At 46.2% G+C, this 15,124-nt stretch overlaps 1 protein-coding gene across 2 annotated transcripts in view; it reads left to right on the forward strand.

Moving 5' to 3' along the window:
• Window positions 1-15,124, forward strand: part of SVOPL (SVOP like) — a 67,083-nt gene that overhangs the window by 39,766 nt on the left and 12,193 nt on the right. For both annotated transcript variants that reach the window (XM_023539181.2, XM_023539182.2), the window contains 5 exons: window positions 5,887-5,960; window positions 9,118-9,323; window positions 11,460-11,571; window positions 12,232-12,313; window positions 13,821-13,910. In XM_023539181.2, coding sequence (XP_023394949.1) covers window positions 5,887-5,960; window positions 9,118-9,323; window positions 11,460-11,571; window positions 12,232-12,313; window positions 13,821-13,910 — 564 coding nt within the window. The remainder of the gene's footprint in view (window positions 1-5,886; window positions 5,961-9,117; window positions 9,324-11,459; window positions 11,572-12,231; window positions 12,314-13,820; window positions 13,911-15,124) is intronic.

Here is a 15,124-nt window from a genome sequence, read left to right on the forward strand (position 1 = left end):
TTTGATTGAGTCAATTTTAGTAATCTATAGTTTTTTTTAGAAAATTGTCCAATTCATCTAAGTTTTCAAAGTTATTGATGTAAAATTGTTCTGAGTGGTCTCTTAGGAGTTTCAAAACTTTCTGCTTTGTAAGTATGTACTGTTTTTCATCTGAAATGTTGTTTATTTGTGCCTTCTCTCTTTTTTCTCAGTCCCTCTTACTAGAAGTCTGTTTTATTAGACTTCAAAGAAAAAACTTTTTTTGAACTGATTCTCTTTATTGATTTTTTCATTGTCTCTTTAACTTCTACTCTTCTGTGTTGTTTGACTTTCTTTTGTTCTTCTAGCTTCTTGAGTTTAGAACTTAGCTCATTTACTTTTAGTCTTTTTGATTTTTAATAAACCATTAAGCTGCATTCAAAAAGTTTTGTTAGAGTATTTTTATTTCTATTTCATAATTTCCATTATTATTTTGTCTTTAACAGTGAGTTATCTTTTAACTAACTTTTTTTTTTTTTAATTGTTATTGTTTCCAGTGTAATTGGATTTTGGTCAGAAGATGTTATCAAATATTTGGAATTTATTGAGGCTTTTCTTTTGTCCTTTACAGAGCCACTTTTTGTTTATGTTTCACGTGTGCTTAAAAAAAAATGGATGTTCTCATTAAACATGTGTGTGTGTGTGTATACATTGTAAAGGAGAAGTTTATCAAGGTTTTTTTTTTTTTTTTGAGTCCAGGACTAGATGATTGAATTAAACCCAGTTTTTGCTGAATTAAACTGGTCTTTTTACCTGCCTGCCCGGGGTTCCCTATTTAATTAACTGAGTCAACCCAGAGTGCTCACAAATGCTATCATTAAACTCTTTTAATTGTTTAGCAACCATGGAAACACAGGAGAATGTTTCCCCTGGGCCAAGGTTGAGATGTAAAAGCAAAGCACTCAGAAGAGATAATATTGACATAGGAGCATTTTGTGTACAGAGGGCCCAGAAACTATTTCCTTATGACAAAGATGTGATAGCAGTGTTCCGAGAGGGCCTTGGAGTTAGCCGTATCTGAAATTCCCCGAGTAGCTTACACAGATTTTGGTTACACGAGCAATCCTGAGAAGAAGAGTCCTGGCACCAAATGTCCGTCATCAGTCTGGTCCCCAACCTCCCTTAGAGACACTTCTCATTAAACCAAGTTTTATGACATGTCATCCTGTGACTATAGTTTGGTATCTCTGTAACTCCTGTGATTAACTTCTGTAACACATTCTTAGTCCCCTTACCTCACTAACCACCAATCAAAATAGCACAAGCCCTCTTCCTTGTCTAAACCCTATAAAAAGGTTGGTGTAGTTACTGAGACTCGGATTTGTGGTTTCACGCTCATGAGCTGCGTTGTTCCCGGTCTGGACTGCTTTTAAAGCCTTCTGTTTTATTCTAAAGCCGCATTACAGTTTCTCTGTAACAACATACACAGGCACGAGTGTGTGTGTGTGTGTGTGTGTGTATACATACATATATTTCTATGTAATTGTTGCGTAAATATTTGATACTTGTACTAGATTTTGTCTGCTTGAGATAATAGTTCCCCAGCAAAGCGATGGCTTTGTCCATATCTCCTCATAGTTCTGACAGTTTGCTTCATGTGTTTTAAGGCTGGCTTCTTGTTGCATCTTAATGTATGCTTGAGCTCTTTGGGGCATGGATTAGTCTTATTATTTGAAGTATGTCTTTATTCCCACTCTGCTTTGTACCATAAATTCTATTTTCTCTCATGTTAATATGTCTAAACTGGCTTTGGCTAGTATTTTCCTGGCATATCTTTTTCTAGCCCTTTATTTTTAACTTTTCTGTATTGTTTTGCTTTAAGTGTATTGCTTATAAATATAGAGCTGATGTTATTTTTCTCACCCAGTCTGATATTCTGTTGGCGTAGCCATGGGTGTGCCTGTTCCTGACCCTGCTTCTGCTCTGGGTCTGAGACGATGCCCCAAGCAGCAGCTGCCCTGCCCACCCCCTTCCACAGAAACCTCCCTCTCCAGAGGAGCCTGTGGCCCACCCAGGACGGTTCATGTCTGAGTGTCCAGTCCTCAAGTGTCCGCCACACAGATACCAGGGGGCTGCTCTGGGCATTCCTGATTGGTTCTCTGGACACCAGTGATGACAAACTACTGCCAATCCCACTGCACCTGGCTGGTGCTGGGCATTTTACCGGTGAGGTGTTGTGTGCTCACTGACAACGCAAAAATCATGAGGATTGAAGTTGTCAAGGATTTCATTTTACTTGGATCCACAATCAACATCCATGGAAGCAGCAGTCAAGAAATCAAACAACGCATTGCATTGGGCAAATCTGTTGCAAAGGACCTCTTTAAAGTGTTAAAAAGCAAAGATGTCACTTCGAGAACTAAGGTGCACCTGACCCAAGCCATGGTGTTTTCAATCACTTCGTACGCGTGTGAAAGCTGGACAGCGAATACAGAAGATGGAAGAAGAATTGATGTCTTTGAATTATGGTGTTGGCGAAGAATACTGAATGCCAGAAGAAGGAACAAATCGGTCTTGGAAGAAGTACAACCAGAATGCTCGTTAAAAGCAAGGGTTGCAAGACTTTGTCTCACATACTTTGGACATGTTATCAGGAGGAACTAGTCCCTGGAGAAGGACATCATGCTTGGTAAAGTAGAGGGTCAGTGAAAAGGAGGAAGACCCTCGATGAGATGGATTGACACAGTGGCTGCAACAATGGGTTCAAACATAGCAAGGATTATGAGAATGGCACAGGACTGGGCAGTGTTTCATTCTGTTGTATGTAGGGTTGCTGTGAGTTGGAACCGCTTTGACGGCACCTAACAACAATACCCCAGACCTTCTGCAAACTCCTAATCGTATTTTTTTTCTTTTTTGAGGAAGTAGATTTTTAATTTTATTTAATCTTTTTTTTTAACTCTGGTAAAATGCACATAACAAAACATTTGCCATCTTAACCGTTTTTCCATGTGTAATCAGGCAACATTGGTCACGTTCGCCATGTTCTGCAATCGTCACCACTACTGACTGTGTCCTGCTCGGGTGTTTTCATCTTGCTTTATGGGGTGTTTTCCCCTAATTATTACGCATTTCTCAAAATCTAATTGTGGAACAAGACACCTGAGCTTTCTTCCAAGAGATTAAGGATGATTCTGTTATTCTAATTTATTCTCTGAATTTTGGAAGTAGCTATTGAGGGTTCAGAGTTCTGGAGGCTGCTATTAGATAGCCTTGGATATCTTGAGCGTTCCTACCAAGATGCTGACAGCTACATCTTATTGGGCAAAAGACGGTATGGGGCTAATTGGTTGTCACACAACTGTGATTAAATGAAAGAAGTTATTTACACTTTGTAAAGACTGGCACAAAATCTTTATGTGCCTAGGAAATTTTGAGGTCAGCAGTATAAAAAATAAAGATGATTTCAAAGAGAAAAAAAAACTTAGTAGAGACAATTAACTGAAAACCACAGAGAGCTGCATGAGCATGGGGGACCAAGCTCCCCCATTTTGGGTGTGTATTTGTGAAATGGACCCAGTAGTTGTAATTCCATTACTAGAGACCTTGAGGCCCAGAAGAGTGTCCCCTCCTCCTTCCTTTCCCTTCCTCCTCCATCCACACACTGTTCCATCCAGCATCGTCCCTCTTCAGTCTTCCTCTTGCCTCCTCCATGCTCCTTCCTCCAACTGGCCTCCTCCCTCCACATCCCATCTCCCCCCCTCCAGCCCCTCCTTCTCCCCTCTTCTCTCCACATTTTCTCCCCTCCTTCCTCTCTTCTTCCTGCCTCCTTCTTCCTTCTGCTTATTCCTCAAGCGTTCAGCTTCCAGCCTCCATCCATCATGCCCACTAAGTGGTCTTATCTTTCCCCACCATCACCCATGGAGCAAGGCCCTGTGGATACACAGCCACAAGCAGTAGACCCTGCCTTCCAGACTCTCAGGTCCCTGGGTAACACAAACGGTTTGTACTCAACCATCAACTGTATGGTTGGGGATTTGAATCCACCTAGTGTTTTTTAGTGTTTAGTGGTGGCATGGAAGAAAGGCCTGGTGATTTACTTCCGTAAGATTACAGCTGTTGAGACCCCTGTGGAACACAGTTCTACACTGAAACACGGGAAACGTGGGATTGCCAGGAGTTGGAATCGACTTGAAGGCAAACGATTCAGAACTGACAATCTGCTTAGAGGCCAGAGTCACGTATGAGAGAATCAACGACAGTACCAACTGCAGATGTGGGGAGCCAGCTCTGTGCAGACAGCTGGGCCTGTGCGAGCAGAACAGAGACAGTGACCAAGCAGTGTGGTCTGCTCCACCTGCTGGGGATCTACGGGATGGGAATAGTGCCCTGAAGGGGAGTGAGCCCTGTTGGGGGGAAAGGGTGCTGCAGGTAGAATGAAGCTAGGGAAGCCTGGAGGGAAGTGTGCAGAGGGGCTGGTCAGACTGGCCATGTCAGCAGACCTACAGGAGGCTGGACTGGACTTCTCACAGTGAGGACGTGGAGATGATTTTGGGAACCAGCTGGGGTCGGCCACACCACAGAGGAGGTGAGAGGGGGCCCACCTATTTGGAGTGAGGCCAATGGTCTCGCACCACCCGACTTATCAGCATAAAGTTTATGATTGTGATTCGTTGTAGACTCAGCTTTCTGAACCCTCATATGACTTGGGGACCACAGTCACGTCTAAACCCAAGGGGACATGGTTGAGAGGTGGATGGGCCAGACCTAGGACTGGTGCTCCAGAGACCTGGGCTCTAGGCTGGTTCTGCCTCCAACTGGCTGTGTGATCTTAGGCAAGTCACTTACCATCTCTGGGTCACATGTTCTGTATCGGAAAATGGGGAGCTAGGACTTGATCACAGGGCTCCGCACGAGGAGGAACCGTAGCCCCGAGACGTAGAACAGAGCGGTGGAGTGTCTGTAGATCCACCTCACCCACAGTGACCTTGAGACACTGAGTCCCAAAGCCACAGGAGCAAAAGGCCTCTAGGTCCCTTCAAGCTCCGACTTTCTGTGGCAGCAAACTCCAGGATATCTGGTGCCAAACTCGGGAGTCTAGCTTCCACCTGTAACCCCCGAAGCATCCCCAGCTTCACAGAAAAACCCATGACTGCTCAATTCCATGTAACCCATCCTTATTTATTTTTACCCAAAAATGGTCATTAGGCGCCTGCTATAGGTAAAAACTAAACTACTCCCTTTGTGATACAGACAGAAATTGGGCATTCTGTCCCTTTCTAAATGTACGCCATTCTTCTGTCTTACACATGCCTCATATATATATATTTTTAATACAAGGTTTTTCTTTTTAATATTCATGTTAAAATAATCTCCCCTCAGGATTAAGGGCCACCATTCCCTGTCAGCTACTTTTCATGTGCCCACCCCGTCTTTTCCCCACGCCAGCCCCCACCCTTCCGCCGGCACTGGTGAAAAGGGGAAGAGGGAAGGGATTAGAATCCTGAGTTCCGTGAGGTTTGGTATTTGCCAGTGGCAATCATAATTGTGCAAGGCTGATGGGCCGAGGTGGTAAAAAACAAACATCTATAGGTTTGGGTGACTTGTTCTCAGGGGAGCTGAGAGTTATCTCACTCCATGGTATGATCTAAAGAAGGAGCCCTAGTGGTGCAGTGGTTAAGCGCTTGGCTGCTAACTGGAAAGGTTAGCTGTTCAAACTCACCATCCGCTCCGTGGGAGAAAAGACCTGGTGACCTGCTCCCGTGAAGATCGCAGCTTATGGGGCAGTTCTGCTCTGCCCTACAGAGTCGCTATGAGTTGGAATTGACTCCATGGCACACAACAACATGATCTAAAATACTGGGGTGGCTACCTTAGCTCACCCTTCACCCACTAAATGAGTTCTGCTTTCCCTTTTCCTTACCCCAGGACAAAAGAGGAAGATTTGCCGACCTACTGAATGCCAAATATTTGCGGACCACACTGCAGATCTGGGTCATATGGTAAGAATGGAATTATTTCCAAACTATTTTTAAGTAAACAGGCACCTGGAGAAAACCTCTGTATGTAAATCCACTCTGAGTGCTACTAGGGAGAAAACCATGAAGCCAGGCTCCAAAGATTACCTCCAGAAGTGTCTTACCTTTCTGCTAACACCACCGTCTTACTTATCTAGCGCTGCTATAACAGAAATACCATAAGTGGGTGACTCTAAGGAAAAGAAATTTATTTTCTTACAGTTTGGGAGGCTAGAAATCCCAATTCAGGGCGCCGGCTTTAGGGGAAGCCTCTTTCTCTGTCCACTCTGGGGGAAGGTCCCTGTCTCTTTTCACCTTCTCTTCCTTGGCTCCTTAGTGATCTTCATGTGGCGTGGCATCTCTCTTCCCCCATCTCTGCTCTCTAGCTTAATCTTCTTCTATATCTCAAAGAAGATTGACTCAAGACACACGCTACACTAATACTGACTCATTAACAAAACAAAGTCAACCATTCCCAAATGGGATTATAACCATAGGTATAAACCCAAAGCCAAACCCATTGCCGTCAAGTCAATTGTGACTCATAGCGACCCTATAGGACAGAGAAGAACTGCCTCATCAGATTTCCAAGGCTTTTTCAATCCTTACGGAAACAGAGTGCCATATCTTTCTCCCGAGGAGCAACTGGTGATTTCAAACTGCTGACCTTTTGGTTAGCAGCCAAGTGTGCTTAACCACCGTGCCACCAGGGTTCATAATCATACAGGGGTTAGGATATACAACACATATTTTTGGGGGACACAATTCTATCCATAACATTCCACCAACTGCAAAAAACAGAGAGAGTGCGAGCAAACCCAGGTGTCCACACCAGGTTTTAATTTTTCGCGCAAGCTATGTGCTCACTTCTGAAGGGTTTGCAGCCTGGTCTTCGTCCTCGTCACGTGCCAGAAATGAACTTTTGGAAGTCACCAGTATTCAAATCCAATGGGTCAGCCCCTGGGGCCCTCTCTATACCTCATTTCTCTGCAGCCTTTGAGATGCTTGCTCTCCTTCTGTTTGCCATGGGAGTTCCTGACTTCGCTGCGGCAGCCTCCAAACTCTACCCTGGCGGCCACCTCCCTTGACTCTACCAAAGCTGGTCAGTGATTCAAAAACTTCCAGAGTTTTGCTTCCAGAAATGCCTGACTTGGCCATTTCAGACTAACCTTTCTGTTGAGCAAACTAGAAAAGCCATACAAATTTCTGTGAAGGCCTGGCGATCTGCTTCTAAAACATTAAAAAAAAAACTTTAGCCACTGAAAACCCAATGGAGACCAGTTCTACTCTGTAACACATTGGGCCGCCATGAGTGGGAATCAACTCAATGGCAAAGGGTCAATGGGTTGTTACTAGCTGCCATCAAGTTGGCCCCTGATTCATGGCGACCCCATGCAGAACGAGATAAAACACTGCCTGGTCCCACGCCATCCCCCAAATCGGTTTCAGACTGGGCCATGGGGATTCATAGGGTTTCCACTGGCTAATTTTTGGATGTATATCGCCAGGCCTTTCTTCCTAGTCTGTCTCTGCTTCCTCAATAAAAATATTTCTTAAAGGACAGAAAAAAGATAAGAAGAAAATATAAAGCAAAAGCAGAAACCCTCAGTGGCTTTCATGGCCTGCTTGAAGACACTTTATGGTGGTCAGAATTCTAAAGGTGTCCCCCCAGGGTTCCTGCCCTGGGTTATTCACTCAAACACTAATCCAGGTACTCTTGTGAAGGGACCTTGAAAAACGGAGATTATCCTGGATTATGTGGATTATGGGGGGTGGGCCCCAATCTAATCACTTGAAAGATTAGAAAAAAAGAAAAGCTGAGGAATGATTCTGGCTGGAATCAGAGAGACCCTGTAGAAAAGAAAGCAGGAGATGAAGCAGAAGGGAGGTCAGAGAGGTTCAAAGAATGAGAAAGACTCGCCTATGGTTACTATCCTTGAAGACAAAGGGGCCACAAGCCAAGGAATGCAGGCCACCTCTGGTCGACAGCCAGCAATGACATGGGGACCAGTCCCCCACAGGCACAAGGAATGGAATTCTGCCCATAAGCTGAATGAACCTGGAAAGGATTCTCCTCCGGAGAGGAACCAGCCCTGCCTACACCTGACTTCAGCTGTGTGAGACTTGGAGCAGAGAAATCAGCTGAGCTCACGGACTTCTGACCTGCAGAACTGAGCTGATAAGTGTGTGTTAAGACGTCAAACTGGAAAAGAACCAGACTTCAGCCTCCGCAGCCCGGTGTGCCAGCCTTCCACCATCTAGTCCCGCCTGCTCTTGCAGAGCCGACCCCTCCAGTGGACTCTGTCCTCCGCTCTCTCCCTGGTGTGTGAGCTGAGCTTTCCTTCACCTTCACCTCCCTGCACCCTGCCTTCCACTTGGAAAGCCGTCCAGCACATCCGTGCCTCTCATGGCACCCCCAACTGTGAAGGATTGAACTGTGTCCCCCGAGCCCCTGGTACCTGTGAAAGTGACCTTGTTTGGAAATAGGGTCTTTGAAGATGTTATCAGTTACCTGGAGGTCATATTGGAGGGGGGTGGGTCCTGATCCAATCTGAGTGGTGTCCTTGTAAGAGAGAAGAGACACAGAGAGAGACACAGGGAAAAAGGCCATGTGACGATGGAGTCGTCTTGCAGCTGCAGGCCAAGGAACCAAACACCGGCTCCGAACCCGTTGCCGTTGAGTCAATTCCGACTCATGGCAACCCTATAGGACAGAGTGGACCTGCCCCATAGGTTTTCCAAGGCTGTTGTCTTTACAGAAGCAGACTACCACATCTTTCTCCTGCGGAGCAGCTGGTGGGTTCAAGTCATCAATCTGTTCATTAACAGCCAAGCCCTTTACCCACTGCACCACCAGGGCTCCTTACCATGCCACCAGGGCTCCGTTATCCAAAGAACACTTGGGGCTTCCAGAAGCTGAGAAAGACCAGAAAGGATCCTCTTCTAGAACCTTCGGAGGGAGGATGGCCCTGCTGACACCCTGATTTCAGACTCCTGGACTCCAAAACTGTGAGAGAATACATGTTGGCCCTGACAAGTCCCCCAAGTTGTGGTGCTTGGCACAGCGGCCCTGGGAGACGAATACACCATCCTTCAGGCTTGGCGTCAGCTCTTCCCAACAATGCCCCTCTCTCCTTTCCAGGCTGGGGATCTCTTTCGCCTACTATGGCGTCATCCTGGCCAGCGCTGAGCTGCTGGAGCGGGACCTGGTGTGCGGTTCGCAGTCAGAGTCTGAGGTAGCCATGACTGTGGGGGACTCGGAGGAGAGCCAGAGTCCCTGCTACTGCCACCTGTTCGCCCCCTCCGACTACCGCACCATGATCATCAGCACCATTGGAGAGATTGCACGTAAGTGTCTCTCTCTCAGGCAGGGGGCCGTGGTTTCGGGTGGGGTGGGTGCAACTCAGACTCTCAGGGGACAGAGGGGTAACCCTGCCGTGGACACGGCTCCTGCCAAGTAGGACTGGGCAGGTCCTCACATCATGTGGCATGTTTCCAGCTTGGATTTTTGTGGGGCAGGGGAGTCTGGAGAGGGAAGCTTTGAACTACCACGTTTTACCAATTCTCAGATGCATTTTTTTTTTTTTTCACATTTTAACATCTCTGTGTTAAAGTGTGTCTTACAGATTGTGAGCATGGTGCAGCACCAGGCAGTGTTTCGTTCTATAGTATATAGGGTCACTATGAATCAGAACCAACTCGATGGTACCTAACAACAACAACAATTTCTCACTTAAGAGAGGAAATTTTTTGGAAAAGAAAATTTGAGAATGTCAGTCAGTTTTTAACGGCAATGTAAAAAATGTTATATACGTATCTTAAATTTATCTTCAATCTAAATGATATACACTGAAACATTCATTTGATTTTTTTTTAATATATAGATATGGCCTGCCTTTTATTAAGCATAAATCTACTGATAGGAAACTCTAGTATAAACCACACCCACATTGCACCATTTATGATTTACCATCTAGGTGTTTAATGGAATGAGACACTAAGAATGTTTATGGAACAATCCGTATGCAGAGGTCTTCCAGATACTGCAGACTTTCCCCCAGTCCTTAACAGATATCTCACAGACAATTAAATTGGACAATACTTTTAGTGGCTCGTCTTCATCTAGTTTTTCCAAAGTATCTCAATTACTTTACATAGAAATGTTCACATCTTTTTTCGCACTTATATTTAATCAGTTTACATATTGCTTAATAAAATTCTGTAATTATAATAACAGTATAGCTGGTTTGGGTACAAGCACCGCTGACTTTTGGTAAACGTACAAGGAGTGGGACCAGAAGCACTCAGGCGTACTAAGGAGTATCCCGCTAGCTGTGAGCCTGCAGTGTGCCGTGGGCATTAGTAAGTAGTCTGGCTAGAGGGAATAAAAAGCACTGATTAATTTGGCAAACGGGGCCAGTGGGGGTTGTTTAAGAGAGAGTCTGCTGTTTCAAAGGATAAATAATGTCACCTTCAAGTGAGATTTTTTCCCTTACATGGAAGTGCTTCTATTATACCTAATAATAATGGTGATGACAATAGTAGTGAATAATACATTACCTTTAACTGGAAAAAAAAAATGTGTCTTACAATCATTTCTTAGACTTTAACTGGCAGCAGTATTTCTGTGTTAGTAGGTATGTAATAAACCAGCTGCCACGAAGTCAGTTCTGACTGCTGGTGACCCCGTGTGCGCAGGAGTAGGACCGTGCTCCACAGGGTTTTCAATGGCTGATTTTTTAGAAGTAGATCTCCAGGCCTTTCTTCTGAGGTGTCTCTGGGTGGACTTGAACCTCCAACCTTTCAGTGGACAGGCAAGCACTTAACTGCACCACCCAGGGACTTCAAGACATAAAATAATGGTACTTAAAAATCAGCAGCCCCTGACCTTCACTGAAACCACAATAAAATATTATTAAAAAAAAAAAATCAGTAGCACCTTGAATTTGATTCAGAACGGTGTAAAACATTTAAAATATAGGTCTATCAAGTCGACGATTTACAATAGGCCCACAGGATATAATGGAGCCTGTGGGTGGTGCAAAGGGTTAAGCACTCAGCTGCTAACCCAAAGGTTGGAGGTTTGAGTCCACCCAGAGGCACCTGGGAAGAAAGACCTGGCAATCTACTTCAGAAAAATCAGCCATTGAAAACCCTGTGGAGCGCAGTTCTACTCTGACACACGTGGAGTCGCCATGAGTCACAATCAACCCAGCTGCACCTGGTAAAACATAATTGAATCAGCCACCTGGGCATACAAAAGCCTTTGCACACACTGGGGCTTGTCATCCTTTGACCTGTGTGAAAACTGCTTTGAAGGAGGCTTGAAGTTGATGAAAATCTGACTGGATTCCGGCTGCAGCACTCCTGGTGTTTGGATGAAGTGGCCTCTTTGCAAAATGCCAAGAATGGGCCCACACCAGGGTTGATAAATGCTTCCTGCTTTTCAAGGTACTGGGATTGTCTTTGTTGCTTGCTTTCTAGTGAATCCTTTAAATATTCTGGGCATCAATTTCCTGGGAAGACGGCTGAGCCTTTCCATCACCATGGGGTGTACTGCCTTATTCTTCCTGCTCCTCAATATCTGCACTTCAAGGTACTTGTCTCAGGGGTCTGCACAACAACTGAGCTTTCAGTGTGGTCTCCTGACCCCTGGTGTTCAGAAGGGGCTGGGGCATGTCCCTCCTACCAGGGGCAGTAGAGACCGGGGCTGCTGTGTGTACTAGAGCCGTCTTGCCTGGCCCGGGTCCCACGCCCTCTTCCCATGGCCCCACCCCTCTGCAGCTATCACAGGATGGGTGCCAATGTGGGTGGACTCACTTTATCACCAAAACATTTAGGGTTTTCCGGTACAGCTTCCTGGAGAACCAAGACTCTGGTTGTTTACCAAATTGTGTGGACCAATACAAGGGAGTTTAGCGATATAATATATCTGTGGTGTGAAAATTCATTTCACTCTTATTTTGCAACCCTAGAGTGGCCTCAACTCTAATATATACCATTTACTCTGCAAATTGTAAGCACCATCTTTTGAGGCTGGGATGGCACACTCGGGGAGTGGAGAGGACAGGGAGGAGGCTTGCAGGAAGGTTGGGGTCAGGTGTTTGCTTTGGGACCACGAGATCAGGCCAGTGGAGAAGCAGCGCTCCCCTGGGATCTGGGTTCTCTGAAGTGTGTCCTGGCATCTGTAATGCACTTGGACGGGGCCACATGGGGTCCTCCATGCTGCTCACATGACCTCCCTCCTGTCCCCTAGTGCCGGCCTGATTGGCTTCCTGTTCATGCTGAGGGCTCTGGTGGCCGCCAACTTCAACACCATCTACATCTACACTGCGGAGGTCAGTTTCCGAGAAGCGGCTTCTTCCAGCAGGCTGTGCAAAGTGGGCAACTCAGGGAGGGTGTTCTTCTGTCCCTAGGGAGGGCGTCTGTCCATAAACAAAGCATCTCTGGTGTCTTAGTTCTAGTGCTGCTATAACAGAAATACTACAAATGGATGGCTTTAACAAACAGAACTTTCTCACAGTTCAGGAGTCTAGAAGTCCGAGTTCAGGGTGTCGGCTCTAGAGGAAGGCTTTCTCTCTCTGTGGGCTCTGGAGGAATGTCCTTGTATCTTTGAGCTTCTGCTCCTGGGTGATCTTCATGTGGCTTGGCATCTTTCTTCCCCATCTCTGCTTGCTAGCTTTCGTTTAATCTCTTTTATATCTCAAAAAAGATTGATTCCCAGATACATCCGACACTAATCCTGCCTCATTAACGTAACGAAGATAAGCCATTCCCAAGTGGGATTATAACCAGAGGCATAGAGGTTAGGATTTACAACACAGACTTTTGGGACACATAATTCAATCCATAAAACTTGGCTTCTGTTGATGTTTTAAAAAATTGTATTTTGTTGTTGTTATTGAGAATATACACAGCAAAACATATACCAATTCAACAGTTTCTACACGTACTATTCAGTACGTTGGTTACATTCTTCCAGTTGTACAACCATTCTCACCCTCCTTCTCCGAGTTGTTCTTCCCCCATAAACATTAACTCACTGCCCTCTAAATTTCCCGTTTAATCTTTCCAGTTGCTCTTGACAGTTCGATCCCATATAGATAGATCTTGAGATAGCACAGTGCTCAAGGCTGACATTATTTACTCTTTAAGCTAAACTATCATTTGGTTTTAAGAAGACTTCAGGGAATATTTTGGTTTCTGTTCCATTTTAAGGATAAATTGTTGTCATTTATCTTTATTGTGGTAAAAGATATGTAATATAAAATATGCCATTTTAGCCAATTTTAAGGGGACAAATTCACTGGCATTAGTTACATTCACCAAGTTGTGCAACCAATACCACTATTTTTAAAATATTTTCATCACCCTGAACAGACACACGCAGCTCCTCCTAAGTGGTAACATAGAGATGAGTGAGGTTTTACTATAAATGTAAATGTATAAAATACTATAAATTTATCAAAATAAATGTGGCAGCAAGGAAGTAGAACGTGCCGTAAGATACGGAAGGGCCAAGAGCTGAATGAATTGGAAGAGAAGGAGGTGAACAGTGTAGAATGTAGTCATTTTTCTTGGCCTTCTAGTCCATTCTTTTCACTGTATCTGTGTTAAAGGTTTCATGGGATTGTTGTTACTTGGGGAGGGTTTTCTTTCCACTCAGTCAAACTGCCTTCATGCAGCTCCACAACATTCATAGCTCTGAAGTGGGAATCTTCTGTCTGACTCAGGAGCCTACCTTTCTGTCCAGAGCCTGACCCGGAAGTGAAGGGAAGGGGAGAACTCGGGAAAGCAGAGGTGCAGACTCACTAACTGGTGCTCCCTCTGCCTCTGCCCCTCCAGGTCTACCCCACCACCATGCGTGCCTTGGGGATGGGAACCAGCGGCTCCCTGTGTCGCATTGGTGCGATGGTGGCGCCATTTATATCTCAGGTACAGCTCAGGGAGGTGGGGACAGAGGAGCCTTGGGTCTCTGCAGAAAAGGTCCCTGGGTGGCACAAATGGTTTGCACTCAACTACTAACCTAAAGGTTGGCAGTTTGAACCCACCCACCAGCACCACAGAAGAAAGGCCTGGCGACCTACTTCTGTAAAGACTGCAGCCAAGGAAACCCTATGAAGCAGTTCTATTCTGTAACACATGGGGTGCCATGAGTCAGAATTGACTTGACGGTAATGGTTCCCCCCACCCCCCCGGGGAGGGTCTCTGCAGGTTAAGGCTCTACTCAAGGATTTCTGTTGACTTAATGAATTTTCTTGATGTGCCATTTTCCCATTGGTGAATTTGGGCAGGGAGAGGAGCTAAATGGATGCCGCAGGCTTCTAGACCGCCATTCTGCCAGCAGGATGCATTGCACTGGGTGCCGAGTTTGTTCTGGGGGACCTGGGGAGCTTGGGCGGCTGAGTGACGGTGGTCTCCAACCCTGACGCCATCCAGGTGCATGGCTGAGAAACAGCAGGAAGTGCAGGGAGGTTGGGCTGAGGCTCAGCGAGGTGGCATGGGGCGGGATAAACCCAGCACAGGTGGTTTAAAATCCAGGGTGACCTGGGATCGTGGACAAAGCCTTGTCTAGGAGGGGAGACGGAGATGACCCACAGGGCCATGGTTCTTCAGCAGGCTGGACGTTTTGCTGCCTGGACCCTGCATCCTTTTTGGCCACTGAAACAGAAACCACCTGAGTCGGCTGCCGGGCAGAGGCAGGAATGTGGCTGTGCCCTGAGGTGGGGCACAAGAGGCAGAGGCTGCCAGGAACCCAGGCCCTGCCCTCCCGTGTCTGCCCGGGGCTGGGGCCATTCACCTCTGCCTCTCTTCTTCCCCTCTCCTTGAAGGCCAGTGCCCTGCTCACCTGTGTGCGTAGCAGCCCCAAATCCCAAGCACACCTTCAGGTCCAGCCCCCAGAAGACACTGAGAAGCTCTCTGAATCTCTAGAAAGGGATCTGATTGCCCAGGTCTGGCCGCTGTCCATGCTTGAGCTACATCAGTTGTGGCCAATAGTCAGGGTCACGTACAGATGCGGCTGGCTGGGGGGGGGGCGGGGGGAGGCTGGCTGGGGGGGCGGGGGGAGGGAGCCGTTTCAGAGAATGAAGAGTGGGCTGTACGGGCCAAGCAGACTTTAAAATGCAGTTACCACAATTTAACAGAGGGAT

This window comes from Loxodonta africana, chromosome 8 (genome assembly GCF_030014295.1).
Source record: "Loxodonta africana isolate mLoxAfr1 chromosome 8, mLoxAfr1.hap2, whole genome shotgun sequence".
Lineage (NCBI taxonomy): Eukaryota > Metazoa > Chordata > Mammalia > Proboscidea > Elephantidae > Loxodonta > Loxodonta africana.